Consider the following 17,772-nt stretch of genomic DNA (forward strand, 5'->3'; position numbering starts at 1 on the left):
CTGTTCATGTTATTGTTGAAATACAGTTCCTGCAGTATTGAGCATCACATTCTATTTCCAATCAGGCAAGCCAGTGATTTAGTTTAGATTTCAGTAATGAAGAGTCCACTCCTATAAAAGTAAATATACTTCTGATAAATAAATTACAGGACATTTCTGTTCTTTGGATTATACTTCTTGCTACATGTCTATGTTCTTAAAACACCTTTCATATGTTATGGCATGGTCCAATAGTTTTATGCAGATTTGAGCTATAAGTCAGGTACCGATCTTGACTTCATTATTCCAGTAAAACCCCCACTAAATGCAGGCAAAAAAAGCTGTTGGGTTTGGCCTTTTGGATCATCTCCTGCCCTTCATGGCTTCAGCAGTGCAGTGACTGCCAGCTGTGCGCGCCGTGCTGCCAGCGGTTTTTGTCCCAAGCAGATGCTACAGCTCAAGTTCGAAAAGCGGCATCTCTTTGAGTTTTTGTTTTGCCAATCAATATCTAAACATATCTGTATATATTTATTGGGACTGAAACTTCAATCATCAAACTCAAAGTAAATAATTTTGAGGGAGGAGAATAACTGTTTCTTACTCACAATCGGCTGTAGTTCAAAACTGAAGTCAGGATTGTTTTTTTTTATTAAACACTGGAGCTGATGTCAATGTCAGAAAGCCATTTTAATTTTTCACACCTGCATTCAGTACAAAGGAATACAAAGTTTTAAACTGTGGAGCTACCAATGGAACTGCGCTGTTGCGTAAAGTATTGTGTAACTGCAGCAATACAGATAGCAGCATCCTGTGTGTACAAACACGGAGCTTAAAAATTTATAGAACTGCACAAAATGGAATTGTGTTACACCTACTATGTTGGAGTGCTGTTATTTGTCATTTGCTCTTTAACATGTCTCTTCTGTCTGTAACACTGAAGGGAAGAATTTGAGCATGTGTTGCTTTACGGCTCTAAGACTTCTGAGCAGTGCTGTGACGAGCTGCACACATTGGGGTGGTCTTTGAAACGTTAATTCACCCACGTTGCACCCACAGAACATTCTAAACTCTCTAAACAGACAAAGGCTTAGTTTGAAGTGTTTACTTGCAGTTCATTTACACTGATACTCTCAATTTCCCTGATACTTGTGCATATATGTTTGTAATCTTTTTTGTTAACGTGGAGCTCAGCAATAAATATTTCATTAAGCTTCAGTTCCTGGACGGATCTGTAGGTTCAGCATTTAACATGGGTTTCACAGCATGTGGATGTGAGTAAAAAGTATGTGCATGAGTTACTTGCTAGATTAAATGACACATAGTGTTTTATTATAACAACTTTCACACCATTTCTAATTGGGTACACATCCTTGTCCCTGAATTTCTCATCAGTCTGCAGCAATCTGTTGTTCATTTCTGAAATACACTAATATGAATGACTTTTCTGTAAGTTTATTGAGAACAAAGTTGAGATTCTGAATGATAAATAGTGCTTTTAATAGTCAGCAAAATGTAAGGGTTTGTGAACTACACAGACATGGCAGGTGCACCATGGGAAGCGTAGCACTATAGTTTATTTCAGAACCAAATGTAAATCACAAGTGTAAGATAATGATGGTGTGACATGTTTGGTTCTGTAATTTGTATGTCTTGTTATGTTTTCCTAATTGAACAGCAAAAGAAAAGAGCAGCTAAATGTATTCCCCAGTTTGACCAAGCTGTCTTTCAACACACCTGTTGTGAACAAGTGAGATTAATTGCAGTGTAGGCTAATGTATCTACGAGCACCTTGTTGAACAGCAAAATGGAGCTCTGCTGTCCAGTGCTTTTTGTTTAAAGAGTAGCAGTTCATGTGCACGTACACACACGTGCATTCCCTTATAATTATTTTGACAGTGCCGTTAACGAGAGGTGCCCTAAGGGGCCCTTTAGGGTAAGAGAGGAGTGATTTTCATCCCGCAAGTTATGCTGTGATTGAAGTTTGGCCTCGTAGTGTGCTCCTTTCTCAGACGCATTCTCATTCTGCATACTCAACTCACTGTGTTGGCCAGCCTGTCCAGGGCACCTCTCTGTTAGCACTGCAGCTGCTGCTTAGCCAGATTTGCTCCAGGATTTCGAGTCTTTATTTGTTTCAGTCTCTTATCACAGCTGTTCGCCCTATGGTGATGCACAGGCAAGCGGCCCGTAATTCAGTAGCCAACTAAAACTCTTTAAAATCCACAACTGTGGTTGATTTAACAGAATGCTGCCATTTCACAGAAGTATCAGCTAATTTCAGTTCTATCTCTCTGAGCTGTTTCTCTCTGCTCCACCACCTTTTGGCTGATTTTGAAGGTTTTTTTTGTCCATAATGACAAGTACAATTACAAGTTTTCAGCTCAGGGTGCTAGACAGTACCTGCAAGAGGGAAATTCAGTCCTGTTCTAGTCAAAAATTGCTTCTTGAACACCACAAAGGGAGACAGTAATGCCACTTGCTGCAAAACCTGGCTTGCATTCTTCTTCCTTGTATGCTCAGGCTGGGGCTGTTTGAAAGGAGGTCAGGTTTTGGCATCTGACCCCAAATAAACATTATGGATATATACATAAGGATCCTGACAATTAATGGGATGTATTCTGTGGTCTTGTCTAGAAAATGTTTTCAAACTTGTGGCCTTTGTGTTCTTTCAGGAGTAAAAATCCTAACAGAATCTCTCCACAGAGGAACTGTAAGTGGGAACGTGGTGGTATCAGCAGCAGCCAAAGCGTTCAGCACAATAGGTATTAAGTTTGACTCCTAAATCTGTGCTGGGCTTGTGAAACAAAAGCTGTTGGTCTGTATATGTATCTGGGGACTCTCGTACCTCCAGAGCCTAGCAGCAGTGCTGTGATTAGCACATACAGCACCCAGCCTGCTTACTGACCACCTTACAGCCAGCTTACGTTGCTGATTTAGGAGCTCCATTACAAGTGTAACTTCATGTGCATTGGAGCTGGAAAAGGCAAGTTGTGGCCCATCTCTGTCTTTCCCATCTCTACCCTAGTTAGTCTGTTACACAGGAGACAAGAATTTTGCTAAATTATTTTACTAATAAGCAGTTTGCCAAATGAATCATCTGGGGCTGGCATAGAATGTGTTTGTTAGTGGGGAAGGTTGGAGCTATTTGGTCAGTGCTGTTTACTCTGTCACATCCACATCAAATTTTTCTCTACTTAATTGAAAGCTCCTAATATGCAAAATATCAGATGCTCTCTGAATACAGCGAACAGTCAGGCCTGCTTTCTTCTTGTGAGAAATGTTTGTTGCTGTTTATTGTGTTTATAAAATAACTCTATTAACAGCACTGTTACTTTGTAAGGAACGTTTTTTGTGAGATAAGGCTGTGGAAATAGTGTGTGCGGCATTCAATCCGATATGATCAGACATCCTGTAGGCACCTCTCCCTTATTTTAATAACTTCATAGGTTCATTTATTTTAGTCTCAAATATTTTTAAGCCTGAGTAAAGAGACAGCAGAACTTGCAACAACCAGAAGTACTCGCAGTGTGCATAAGTGTGCTGTGATTGGAAAATCTTCTGTTTCAAAGTGTAATGCCTTCAAACATGGGCAGTGAACAAATAATATCAGTGGTGTGCAAGTTTATCAGTGTGTGATATACCAGTACAGCTTTGTCCTCACCCATAACTGAGGGCATTAAGCATGCGATAGAATGAAACATGGTGCCTTGTTGAGCTGAATATGTGCAGGTTGTGGCAAGTAACCCTCAGCTTGTCCTTGCTGTTTTGGACCTCTGTATGTGCGTTGTCACTTAGTGAGCACCTTTGCCATTCCATGTGTGTCCTTCCCATTCTGCTTTTTTTGCAGGGAAGGCATTCCATTCAGGCATATGCTCTCATCCTTGAGTTGAGCATGTCAGGAGGAGAACTGGCTACAGCCTAAGGTGCTGCAGGGCCCCTTGTGCCTCTCCTGAGTGGGTGGGATCTGTGGCCTGCCTCAGCTTGGAGTGCCTTGGAATCTTCAAGGACCAAAGATGCTTATGCTAAGCTCTGACATCAGCATTCAGAACTATTAGGTTTAGATGTTGGGCTTAAGCCTACAATAACTGCTTTAGGAATTTACACCATCTAGAGCAGTCAACCAACTTTCGTGATCATGATGGAACATATAATTTGAACAAACTGCAGGGAGCTCAACAAAGGAGCAGAAACCAAAGTCTGTCATGAGAGCCATGAGAACTAAACACATACTGCAAAGTGGGCAGGGTGGAATGTTGTGAGTATCTGTGGGACAGGTGAAATGAAAACCTATTGATGTGGCACAGGGAGGCATACGTGGGCTTGTAAAGTGGACAAAATGTAGTTCGAAAACTTGCTTTAAATCATGACAAAACTGACAGATGGGCTTATCCATGCAGTAGATATCTAGGGAAGTGGCTAATGTTGTCTGCCAAAGGAATGGACAGTGGGATAAATTCCTCTGATGGAATTAGATGAGGTGGTTGTAAGAGATGCTGCTTGTTGCTATAAACCCTCCATGAAGACATGAAAAGTGCTTAGTATTACATCCTGCATAAGGAAAGCTGTTCTCACATTTTTGTGTTCATGTAATTCTACCCTTTTTCTCCAAACTTGCACTTTAAACTGGTAAGACTTTCTAATTCCTAGTTGCAAAAAATGTCTGTAACGCAGCATTGGGGGCACCATTTTCTAGTTCATCTGCAGCGTGCAGCTGTGAAGCTGCTGCTTTTTGTGGGACAGCAGCAACTTGAGGAGAAGCAGTTTTGAAAGTGAGCAATGAAGAAGGGAAGGGGTTTCCCTGCGTGACAGGAGCAAGGTAGGGTGCTGACCTGTGCACTGCTGATATGGAGTAGTACCCAGGGGACCTGGGATTTGCTCATGCAGAGCCAGCCTGCGTCCCAGTGTGGGCTGGGATCCATGGCTCAGGCTGACAGCATCTGCAGGATTATTTACTCTTTAATTTGTTTCCCATGCTGAAGAGCTGTCAAACTAGATCCCATTGAACATGGATTGAGGTTTGATACAGTTATTCCTCTGCATCTTTGGGTAATCACAAACATTCCTCTTGCCCTTCTCTTACTGCACAGTTTTCAGCCTGTTGTTAGTACGTTGCGACTGCAAGTGAGCGTATGTCCCCAAGGGCTTCAGAAATGCATAGATGATCACAGACGTATTTTCTGAAATGAAGCCTGATATTATAGCAAGAATCAGAATGAACTTGTCCCATTATCTTGTACTTTTCTTTAGCCACGAAGGCTGAGAATGGGTTGAAAAGAAATGTTTGGTAACTTTTGAAGCATAATCGAAACCACACCAATATCTGGAAAATAAGAAACAAGTCAGCAGTCATGACTTTAAGGCAATGGAGGATTAAGACTTCTTATTCATGATGAGCAATCAGGTGGTTTTTAGTGGCTGGTTTAATGGTTAATCTCTGTTAATGAAGAGTTACCTGTGCTAAAAAAACAAGGTTCAGATTCTCACAGATTTGCTGCTAAAGTCACAGAAAATTTGATCAGAATTTCAATGCAAGAAAAAAAACCAAACACAAAGTAGTGGTGTCACTACTAGTGGGTTTGGAGAAATGCTTCTGGTAGGGAGAGGGACTGGAAAGCAATAACAACATCCTTGATGATAGCAGAAGATTTTTATTTTTATTAACTTTAGTATCTGCTCTGTGTTTCTGGAAAAAGAAATAATAGCCCTGAATGAAAGGGCTGCACAAAAAAAAAACTTTCCACTTTAATTTCCCTCTACATATCCAATCCTTTAATTATGATTTTGAAGCTTTACAGTGTGGAAAGTTATTCCTTTGTTCTGCAGAGTGAAGTTGTGTGTATGTTCCACGTGCTGGGAAAATAAAGCTCATTAAAAGACTTGATATAATTACAGTACCTTAGACTAGGCATACTAAGGATAACAGGATTAACATGCAAAAGACAAGCATTTAAATCTCATGGATTTCTGCTGTGTTTTCGTTCACTAAACTCTGATCTAAGTTGATTTGGGAGATAATGAAAACGCATCTTTTAGAAGTGTTTTTTTTTAAGTTGAGCAGCGAGTGAAGATTTGAAGTTCTGACTCATGGATTGTTTTAGAAGTTAATTTTGCCATGTTCTGTTCCATGACTGGGTTATTGCAGATGTTGCTGGAGAAGTTTTAGGAAACAGAGTCTGATAACCCCGAATGATGGGAAATGCCACCAATGCCGACATGAAAATGACATTTATTTCTTCTTGGGGTTTCTTATGAGTTATTTTTATTTTTTTTAAGTCAGTAACAGATACTGATTTGAGGGCGTATCTTTGGTATGTTAACAGTATGCAAGCTAACCACATCTAAGAGTGGTGTCCAGAAGCTGTAATGTATTGATTTGAGGAGGGCTTAATGCCATGCTTTGAATATAAGGAGAATGATGCTCTGTGTCTGATTGCTTCTTTCCTACATGTAAAACAAAACGTACCCCTTAGGTGTTTTCTGTTTTTTAATGTGTAAAACCTTTTACACCTGAAGCAGAAGACAGGAGGATAAGTATGCGTACTGTATAGCTTTTTTCCTCATATGTATTTCTGTAGTAGGATATAATCTTTTGTAATTCTGTCTGGAGAGACTGCAAAGGATGTATTTGTGGAATTCAGCTTACTAAACCTAGCGGGATGACCTGTGGAAGGAGTACAGTCTCTGCAAATCACAGAACATTACGTATTAGAGAAGTAGAAGAATTAAACTGCGTTCTTGTTTGATATTTTGTGATAGAAATGAATCATCAGAAAACTGTGCCTCATTTTTTTTTTTTTACCTTTCCATAAGATATTTATGGCTTTTTATTGTTATATTAAGGGATTTTAGCATCCAGATGAAAATACATCCTCCATTAAAGTGAAGCAATTCACACTGCGTAGGGTATTGCTGCGTATTTTATGACTTTATGGGGAGCATAGAGCTTTTCTCAAGAATTCAGTATTTTGCAATGACTCCTTTAGAAGATTAAAGGCAAAATGATTCAGAGATTTCAATAGCACTGTTGCCACTTGTTCCAATCCTTCAAATAAAGACAAGTCTCAATATCAAGTCACTGCAATTTGGAAATGTGCTTATAAGCTAAGTCCTTGATAAGTAAGCAACTGAGACTTGAAAATTCCAGGCTGTCATGTAAAGCAGTAGGCATTCCATCAAGACTATTTTGTGTAGTACACTCTTCTGTCCTGAGCCAGTCTCGTTCTCCATATTCTCTCCTCTCAAACTGCTTTTCTTCCACATCCTTTTTATTTTAAACAATTCCTGTCTCCACCTTTCTTACCATGACCGTCCAAAAACTTGCTGCTTTGTACATTTGCCAGAAGTGCCGGTGTGCTGATGCCAGCATTGAGAAGAAATGCTACTTTTTCCCTTCAAATCCTGTTTTTTCATTTCCCTGGATGGTTATCAGTAGTGGAAGATCCCACTTTGCATGAGACCTAAAGAGTCTCAGAAGCAGCCGGTAGTGGGCTTAACTTTGCATTATTTCGTATTGCTTCTCCATACTTTGAGATGTAAACCATTTTGTTTTAAGAACAGAAAAATTCATGTGCACATTGCAGTCACATAGTCTAATATTTCTTGTATTCCAATTCAGACCCTCTGTACATAAATTCCTTCTTTTTCCCACCCTCAATAAATACTCCTTTCAGATGTAAATTAAATAGAGTCATACAAATGCTTTATTCTGTGGCAGTCCTTATGAAGCTTTAACGAGGACCTCCAGGTTGTCTGTCTGGCTTCTGCAGCAGATGGGCACACACAGAAGAAAACATATATTCCAGGAAGCAAGTTTGTGTTGCCTTGTTGATTAGGAATTTTTGACTACTAATTTGATTTGAATTATAGATGACCTTGGTGAGAATAAAGTGATGCACAAATTGAACTGTGCAACTGATTGCTATATATGTGTTCTGTTTTCCCTGTTACCTTTCAAGCATTTCCTTGCAAGATGCGAGAGTATCATTTTTGAGGAGACAGGAGTACTTTCTGATGAAATCTGTGGCTGAGAAGTGTCAGCAAACTTATGTATCCTTGACAAGAAGTACATACTCTATGTGGATACTGCTGGCTATGAGGAGTTGAATCTCTGCAGAGCTAATATTGCTCATTAGCACTACATTTATTGCAATTACAGAGATCCAGCAAGACTGTCATCTGTGTGTCTTTTTCAAGCTTTCCTGAGAAATAGCCATACTTACATGAAGATTCTATCTTAGACAAATGTCCCAGAATGGTTTCATTTTGTTATAAAGGTGCATCAGTCTAAATAGATCCTCAGGTGTGCTGCTAGGTTTATTGCTAAATACCTTACTGCTGTCATATTCCAGTGCTTTAGCTGGTGACCAGTTTTCTTCTTTCAGTGCTACTTCTGCTGAAATACATGTTTTGCGTGGATTAATTATATTGCACATTAATAGGAATGAGTTTATATGTTATCTGACTTCTGTGGATATTAGGCTTGTGTAGATATAATGCGCATAGTCTAGATGGCTTATCCATTACGTATCAACCTTTCTATTGATTTGCAGGCTATCCGATGCACTCTGGTGAGCTGTAGTTGTCAGTGTTTCAAACCTGGGAAAATAAATCAGCGACAATGTGACCAGTGTCGGCATGGATGGGTAGCACATGGTAATACTTACTCTTACAATCTATATAAAGTATTCTACTCTCTTCCTCACATGTTATTTTGTTGCGTGTTGCACTCCCTTCCACAATAGTCTTTACATTCAGTTTTATATCATTTGTTACTTGTGTTTATTTATGTTTTATGGTTTTATTTACAGCCCTGAGCAAACTAAGAATTCCCAACCTCTATCCATCAAGCCAGGTGGAAATAGTTCAATCCAATGTGGTCTTTGATATCAGTAGCCTCATGCTGTATGGAACCCAAGCTATTCCTGTGCGCCTTAAAATTCTGCTGGATCGGCTTTTCAGTGTTCTGAAGCAGGAAGAGGTGATACAGATTCTCCATGCTCTGGATTGGACACTGCAGGATTATATACGTGGATATGTGCTGCAGGTATTGCATTAAGAGGGTTTTGTGTTTGTTTTTTTTTTTTTTTTAATGTAACTGTGATAATTGAGTCATGTTTCAGAATATTTTCTGTCTTGGTATTTTCAGTAGTTCACAATGTGCTAACCATGTAGGTACGTTTTGAGAGACAGTAATAGACTTGTAGGAAGTAGCACCAGAAAAAGAAGGGTTAATTTTTGGTCATTGCTCTCCTCTTACACAAGCCTAACTGAAATCTTTCCTCAAATCTATCAATAAAAGTAAAGTAATGAGGAGAAGGGAAAACAAAAACAAAAAAAAAGAGGGGAAAAAAGGTTACTAGGAAAGGCTTCCAAATTTACTCAAAATATTATTTAACCAGTAAGTTTATTTTAATATAGCAGGATAATACACTGACAAATAAACTTGCCATCATTTCAAGCACCAGGGATGATCTTCATCACTGATGTAGTGCTCCTGAGCTTACTGGAGCTACATCAAGGATAAATTGGGCCCTATGTGCTTACACTGATGTTAGTCCTTGCTACTATGGAAGTTACCTTTTATGTAAAGTAATATGATGATCTTACATTATGACACGAATCAATATTTAATGGTCTTGATAATCTTGCTTTTTAGTGTTAGGATTAAAAATATGGAATCAATTACCTTGAACCTCTACCACATGAAAAATTTATAATGTTACGTTCTTCATCATCTTAGAAACTCTTACATGCACTGTGAAAAATCTCAGTAGGCCATCAAATACATGTTCTGTGATAAAATATTTATTGTAGTTATTGGGAAAAGTTAGGCATAGCTAGAGTTTGAAAGAACTCCAACACTCCAGTGTAATTACAGCTGTGCTCTGTGAACACTGGCAATAGATCAATACAGGTTCATTTGTTCTCTGATCTTAGTTACTTGGAAGATTATTAAACTTGCAATTAAAGAATACTTGACTTAAATGAGGAGCTAAATCTTGGTCTGATTGCTCCATCTCTGCTGTCTGTAGTTAGATAATACTGTTGTTCAAATGATGTGTGTCTTAATTTTAGTGGGAAAAAAAATGGTTTATTTGAAAGTGTTACTGTTAGTTCAGAAAGAAATAATAATGCCAACGTGGTAAAATTTGAAGAAAATACTACAGAATTACTGTTAATCTCTTGTTAAATAGAATAATTTCATGATTTTGCTGAAGAGTTTCTAGTCTGCAGGGAGATGGGGAGAGAAGAGACTTTGGGGGGGGGGGGGGGGCGCGGGGATGAGATTGGGGGGAAGAAAGGGGTTTTCTTTTTTCCTATTTTCTTAATTTCTATTTGTTTGTTTTGCTGTAGGATGCTTCAGGAAAGGTGCTGGATCATTGGAGCATAATGACCAATGATGAAGAACTGGCTACTTTGCAGCAATTTCTTCGTTTTGGAGAAACTAAGTCCATTGTAGAGTTAATGGCAATTCAGGAGAAAGAAGGGCAATCAATTATAATACCACCACCTACTGCTAATTTGGATATTAGGGCATTCATAGAGAGCTGCAATCAACACAGCCCTAATTTTTCTGCTTCCTTGGACAAAATGAGCCCCACCAACATACATCCCTTTGAGAATATTGTGAATAACATGGCTTTCATGCTGCCGTTCCAGTTTTTCAGTCCAGTGCCTCCACCTTTAATAGGTTCACCACCAGAAAGACACTTGATTGAGCAGGGTCAAGACCATAGCAGTGAAACTAAACAAGATATCCACCTACCTTTCACTGAAAGCAGCTTCCTAACTTCTAGTTCTGCACCATTTCAAGTTGAAAATGAGAGGATCATAAATGGTCCGGATGTCACCGCTAAGACAGAAGATGATGCCCTTTTAAGCGATTCAGGTTCACATAATACAGCAGCAAAGCTTGAAATGACAGCACTCTCTCCAGAAACCAAAATGAAGTCTGTTGAAAAGAATGGCACTGGGCCAAGGAAAGGGCGTGTTTTCTGCACTGCGTGTGAAAAGACATTTTATGACAAAGGTACTTTGAAAATACATTATAATGCTGTTCATCTGAAGATAAAGCACAAGTGTACAATTGAGGGCTGCAATATGGTATTTAGCTCTCTGCGTAGTCGAAATCGTCATAGTGCGAATCCTAACCCCAGACTCCATATGCCAATGAACAGAAATAACAGGGACAAAGATCTGAGAAATGGTTTGACAATTGCTGGACCTGGAGATAGTAAAAGGACGGAATTTACAATCTTAGCTCCGGATAGCAGAACAATTACCAGTTATGCCAGCTCTTGCACAGATGCAAAGGGCCAGGCTGGATTTCCTAGTATTGGACAGAACGGTGTCCTCTTTCCAAATCTGAAAACAGTACAGCCTGTTCTTCCTTTCTATCGTAGTCCAGTTACACCAGCTGAGCTAGCTAATACTCCAGGTACTCTTCCTTCTCTGCCTCTTGTTTCTTCCTCAATACCAGAGCAGCTTGTTTCAAATGAATTGCCATTTGATGTGCTACCCAAGAAGAAATCTCGTAAATCGAGTATGCCTATTAAGATAGAGAAAGAAGTTGTTGAAACACCTCATGAAAGTAGTGATGTTGCCAGTTCTGAAGATGATACACGTCTGCAAGTGGTAAGCGATGGAGAGCTTGAGTCCTGTGAGCATAAGATAGAGAAGCAGGTGTCCGGCGGGGTGGAAAGTCACCCCCATTCAGGTAATTCATGGAAATCTGTCTCTGGGGTAGAGGGCCCAAAGTATTTTGAGTCTGTCTTTGCGCCAGATAACCAATACATCAAGGATATCTCTGAGAATGAATTACATCACTGTGAGAAAGAGGTTAAACCAGAAGAAAATCAACCATTAAAAATAGTTTCCCATGAGATTGTATATGAAGATCCAATACACCACCACAATGATGTTATAAAACCGGTGACTGAATCCCCCATATATGTTAAAGAGCAGTCAAAACGCAGGATTTCTAAAGATGACTGCCCTGAATTGCAACACCACTTGCTGACCGGGGGCTTTTTCAGCACTTTGTCAAACAGGGGTGCTGCCATTGCTTGTTTTGAAGACTCTAAAGATATGGATCATGTCAGCCAACATGCACTAGGGATTCAGAAGGAAGAAAGCCGCTTTCATTGTGACATCTGTAAGAAGACTTTTAAAAACCCTTACAGTGTAAAAATGCATTTTAAAAATGTACATCTCAAAGAAATGCATATTTGCACAGTTGAGGGCTGTAATGCTGCTTTCCCTTCTCGTAGAAGTCGAGACAGGTAAGAAATTATAAACAAAATTGTATTTATTTTACCATCACAATGGAGCCTAATTTGAAATTAAAATGAGTATTGGAGGAATGGAGCCTGCAAAGATTTTCTGTGTATCCTCATATAACAGGTACGATAACTTATCAGAACATTCATGAAATGAAAATCCATTGAAAGAAACATTTCCTTTCCACTAGACTACAAGGTATTAAATAAAGCCATGAAAATTTCATAACTGATAAAGTCTTCAGTAGTTGAGAGAATACTTTAGAACATAAAGGGAAAGCTACAAGGGTATGAATTCAGCTATTTTCCAGTAGATGCATGTGTGGACTTACATGTTCACTGCACACTTTCATGTGTATTTTAAAATGTATAAAGTACTTTTTTAAATGAAAGAGCAATGAGATCAATTCAGGAAATCTCCACTTATCCTTGTCCTTCTGTTACACAAGGATTTTGAATAACCTTGTAGGAGAAATCCCATAATAAAAGCAAGATTACCCTATGTCAGTGCAAAATCAAACTTACACATTGCTAGTTGAACTAATGCTATCTGGTGTGTGTTGGTAGTGCTTTAATGTGAAATTGCATACTAAATGCTAAACAATACCACAAGCCTGATTCAGTTTACTGTTAGCTGCAGTACTGTGTTGCTGTTAGTCATTTTATTTCAGTCTATTTTGCTCATATGCTGAGAAACAAGAACTGAAGTTTTATTGTCCGTCAGTTATGTATCTGAATTGAGAAGGGGTAGATAACAGTTCTGTTAAAGTGGGGCTGAGCCTTGTAAGTTTTCTAACACTCCTATAACAGTGCTACAGCAGATCTTGACTGCAGAAAGTGTGCCTGGATAGTAGTTTAGAGTGACACAAGGTTTAGATTGTCTGTAATCTGCTAGGAGTGCTGGAGCCAGCTGATGTAGTCCAGAGAGGATGAGCCAGTCTTTGAGGACTGGCTGCTGCATGTGAGTTGACCAGATTCATCTGCTGCTGGCAGAGCTTCATACCCTGGTCTGCTGCCTGCATCTTCCCAGATGTGAATTCCTCTCCATGTTAATTGTGATATGGGCCACAGAAAAGAAGGCCAGCAGTAAAATTTGCATTCACATGCCACAAATTCCTTCCCACATCAATATATTCAGTTAAATTCTAACACTGGTGGTTTTAGAAGATGATTTATTTAACAACCTTGTAAATAAATGGATAACTTTTCAGAAGGGGTACATAAGTCAATCCACAGGGAAGTTTACAAGCTTTGTGCAAAAGAGTAATTATTTGAAACAACTTTGCAGAAGCTTCTTTTTTAATATATAGTGCTGTAAGTGCAGGTGGAAAGTATCTGTGTCCTTTTGTATACTTTGGATGAAGCTGAGTTAGGTGATGGCAAGGGAAAATGGATGCTCTCCCTGTCTTGCAATAAATTCAGACTTCTATGCAAAGCCTGTAAGTTCCCAGTGAGATGATGATATTCAATGAAGAGCAGTGATTTCATATGTTTTGGTGGTTGCAAAATGAATCCAGAGATCTCCATTCAAAAACTGGAAGTTGCATAAAATGCAATGTTCCTTCATTCAAGAAAAATCTTTTAAGGAAAAGCTCTGTACTGGTGTGTGTAGCTGCCTCTTGGTACGTGGTTACAGTCCTTAAGATCATCTATATATTTTGCTGTCTCGAGTATCACTCCTTTCCTGCTTTGTCCATTGGGAAAGGATCACATTTCCTCGTACTCTGACCTCAGTTTAGCACCCAGAATTCTTTAGTCCATTCACCAACCCTTTTAGGCCCAGCACTAGATCTAGTGGAGTGAACAGCTATCCACAATGCAGGATAGAATTGGAAACATTGATTTCTGTAGAGTTATTTCTGATATATACCAGTATAAGCAATTTCAGGTAGCCAGTCACATGTATAAATCATCCATGTGCACTCTCTCTGTGGCAGTTCTTCAAATGAGAAGCATACAGTTCTTGCATGCTACTAAATATTGATTTTTCTCTTTGTTAATGATCCTTATGGAACAACTGTTAAGTGAGGCAAAACACTTTCTTGCTAAGCTTGTCTTTGTTCTTTTAGACATAGTTCAAACCTAAATCTTCATCATAAGCTTCTGACTAAAGATACACTGGAGTTCAACAACCATTTCAATGCAACATACCTCTTGAAAGACATGGCTAAGGAGTTTTGTCAAGATGTCTCTTTAAAACAACATGTTGGACATACTTCTGTAATCTTCAAAGGAATGAACAGAACAGGCAGCTTGGTTTTTCCAATGAGCAAAATTAGAGAACCCTGTTCTGAGAGTTACGGATACGATCCATTGAATGATGGAGCTGTTCTGGATCTAAGCACTACTTCCAGCATTAAATCTGAGAGCAGTGCTCATTCTTCTTGGGATTCTGATGGAGGAAGTGAAGTGTGCACCATGCCCTTGGACGATAGTGATGAAAGCTGTGAAGGACCCAGCCTAATGCCCAGTGATGAACTCTACCAAGACTGTAATTTAATTGAGAAAGCTAATGAGAACTTTATAAATTTACCTTCCAGTTTGCCAATAACTTGTCACATATGTCAAAAATCTTACAGTAATAAGGGAACTTTCAGGGCTCACTACAAAACTGTGCATCTCCGCCAGCTCCACAAATGCAAAATCCCAGGTTGCAACACCATGATTTCTTCTGTTCGCAGTCGGAACAGGCACAGTCAAAACCCTAATCTGCATAAAAGTCTGGCTGAGTCTCCAACTAGCCTACAGTAAGACCATACTTATCCAAACTTATTTCTTCTAGGAATTAATTGTTTCAATTAAGGAATGTCTTAGTTTCATTTAAATACATTTGACTTCTGGTGCATTCAACAACCATGATCAAATTCTTTTCTTCTGTGTATGCTCTCCAGCAGTTTCATTTAGCAAAGCTTGGTGCTGCAGTTTTTGTGCAATTGTTTAGTTTGACATGAAATAGCTCGAGCTTCTGTAAGGGAGAGAAAGCAGCCTTGAAATGGGGAGATATGGAATTGTTAACTAAAATAATTCTGATACCTGTGAAGTATTATTTCCCAACAGTAGGAGCTTCAAATGGGAGCCGTCATCCTTTGTGTTTACATGTAAAATGGGTTGTTGTGCTGTGTAAGAAATTGTAACAATTGTGTTGTTTCCTCTGGTTGGCTTGAGAATTCTGGGGCTACCATTTCATTCCTGAAACCTTAATCTGAAGCTGACATGAAGTATTAATTGAACATGGCATTTGCAGTTTATCGTACCTTGAAATCTAAAGAAGTCCAAACTGTCTGAAACCTTGCAGTCCTTACTCTTCATGTAGGAATTTCACTTGAATACAGATAGCAATATTTCAGCTTTTTTTTTTTTTTTTTTTAGAATTTGAAACTGTTTACTTTGCAAAAGGAGAGGCCACTTAACTTGACAGGGTTGCCTAATTAACTGGAAGGCTTTTGCAGATTGTAGAGACAGAAAGAAAGGAAGCAAGTAAGTAAATGGTTCACAAAAATTTTGAAACGACAGCAAATGCATCCATGAAATAGGAAAAAAGAAATTAAAATGCACTTTGAGTTTCTCTTTCGGGAAGAGAAAACATTTTGTTAAAAATAGGAGGTGGAGAAGGGGAAAAAAATGTGAAAATCCAGACTGCTTTAAGAGTTTGAAGGTGCAATTCCAAGCCTTTGAGAGGGAGAGAGAAAAGGGATGCAGTAGATATACTTCATGATACATCAGTTATTGTTCATCTTACTGGTGATATGAAACATACGTTGATCTATGTAATGGTAGAATACTTACTCTAATTCATATCTCTTTTAATGAGGACATTGTTCAGTATCTGTTATAATGTTTAAAACCATTGTACTCATCACTGTAATTAACAGTATTCTGCATTATGTTCTATGCACTTAAGATTGGTCTTGCATTGTATTTAAAAATTCACTTTAATATTTAATTTGTAGTCATCATACAAAAGCTGTGTATGTTCTTGTGGTGCATCTTCTTTGACTGAATGGTTTCCATACTGAAAAAGAAATCCTAAAGCAAGTCATACAATAACATTTTGAATTCACCGACTGAAATCATCTGATCAGTTGTAGTAGGCAGGCATGATATTGACAGCACAACCTGTACATATTATACCAAAGTGCTTACAGTATTTGTGGTTTCTAGTCTAGCTTTCCAGTATAACTGGATCTTAGTCTTCATTCATTTTTGTGACTAAATAAAAATAGACTGAATTTCTGGATTTGGTATGTATGTAGAAAGACTAGTACAATGCTATTGCCATATGTCTTGATGTTTAACTTATTCTAAAATATACTACGGTATTGTAACCATTTCATATTGTATAAAGAAAACCGAAGTGGACTGAATATTTCATTAATTCGTTTGAAAACTGGTTTGTGTGTGAGTATGGGTTATGCAAGGAAAAAACATGACAGTTGTAAATGTTTGTGCTCAGTAGAAACGGTTTCCATGCATTGTGTAAAGTAATCTTCTATTTTTTTAATTTACAGTAGGTTTATGTGATATTTAAAATAACCCATTTGTGCTTGAAGCCATCAGGAGGAACTGTTAGCCTGGGGAGAGCTGTCCCATTCTTTTGGTTGTTTTTTTTGTGCTTTGGCAAGGTGGAGGCCAATGTTTTGGGATTTTTCTTTGTTTGCTTTAAATGAGACCTCAGATTCATGGCGACTGTGGATGAAAGCTAAGGGCACAACTGTCGGAGACACAACTGCTTCCAGCCTTTTGATAGTGTAAATCACTTATTTGTTATACAGCTATTTCGAGCTCTTTTTATATATGTGTGTGTATATATATATATAAACCTATTTGTTTAATCATGAATGGTGTTGTTTGTTTTTTTGTTTTTGTTTTTGTTTTTTTTGAAACAGTGTGCTGTAAACTAATGCTGTAATGCCCATTAATGACTTCCACCGTGTCTGAAAAGGAAACACATTTGTATATCCTAACAGTTTTGTATGTGTTAATAAAAGCAAATAATAATGCCTCTGGTTGATTCAGAAAAGTAGGACTTCATGATAGAATAAATACCTATTCTTCACTTCTGTTCAAACAACAATTTTGAAAGCACATTCCCTCTGTAGGGATCACTGTTTTGACAGTGGTACTCACTTATTCCATAGTAAGGAAGTGTTATTATTGTAATGAGCCATTGGAGGTGGTATAATAAATGTTATCAGATATTTCATTGATTTTTTTCCTTAAGCAGTGGGCAAGGGGAGATGTTATTTTAAATGTCACCAGCTAAACAGAATATCTCAGCACTGAGAACTGTGCTAAAACAAATGTTTTCAGCTCTATTTTAGATTTTTGAAAGGGTTTTGGTTTTTTTGTTATTTCTCTGAAGTCTGAACAGGATGGGAGATTTATGAGAACAGGCTAAGCACTCAGTGCCCCTACAATACCATATGTATCTCATGAAACATTTGTGTAGCTCCCTCCTCCTAATGACCACAATGTGGCTGGACCAAGCCTTAACATCTCCTGTTAGTTTTAAATATGT

The 17,772-nt window shown here is 38.4% G+C and overlaps 1 protein-coding gene across 2 annotated transcripts in view; it reads left to right on the forward strand.

Moving 5' to 3' along the window:
* The window catches only part of BNC1 (basonuclin zinc finger protein 1), a 69,973-nt gene extending 52,962 nt beyond the window's left edge, over positions 1-17,011 (forward strand). For both annotated transcript variants that reach the window (XM_072345563.1, XM_072345562.1), the window contains exons 2-5: positions 8,526-8,628; positions 8,784-9,019; positions 10,330-12,257; positions 14,324-17,011. In XM_072345563.1, coding sequence (XP_072201664.1) covers positions 8,526-8,628; positions 8,784-9,019; positions 10,330-12,257; positions 14,324-15,005 — 2,949 coding nt within the window. In that variant the 3' untranslated portion in view covers positions 15,006-17,011. The remainder of the gene's footprint in view (positions 1-8,525; positions 8,629-8,783; positions 9,020-10,329; positions 12,258-14,323) is intronic.
* The last annotated feature ends 761 nt before the right edge of the window (positions 17,012-17,772 follow it).

Source organism: Excalfactoria chinensis, chromosome 10 (genome assembly GCF_039878825.1).
Source record: "Excalfactoria chinensis isolate bCotChi1 chromosome 10, bCotChi1.hap2, whole genome shotgun sequence".
NCBI classification, from domain to species: domain Eukaryota; kingdom Metazoa; phylum Chordata; class Aves; order Galliformes; family Phasianidae; genus Excalfactoria; species Excalfactoria chinensis.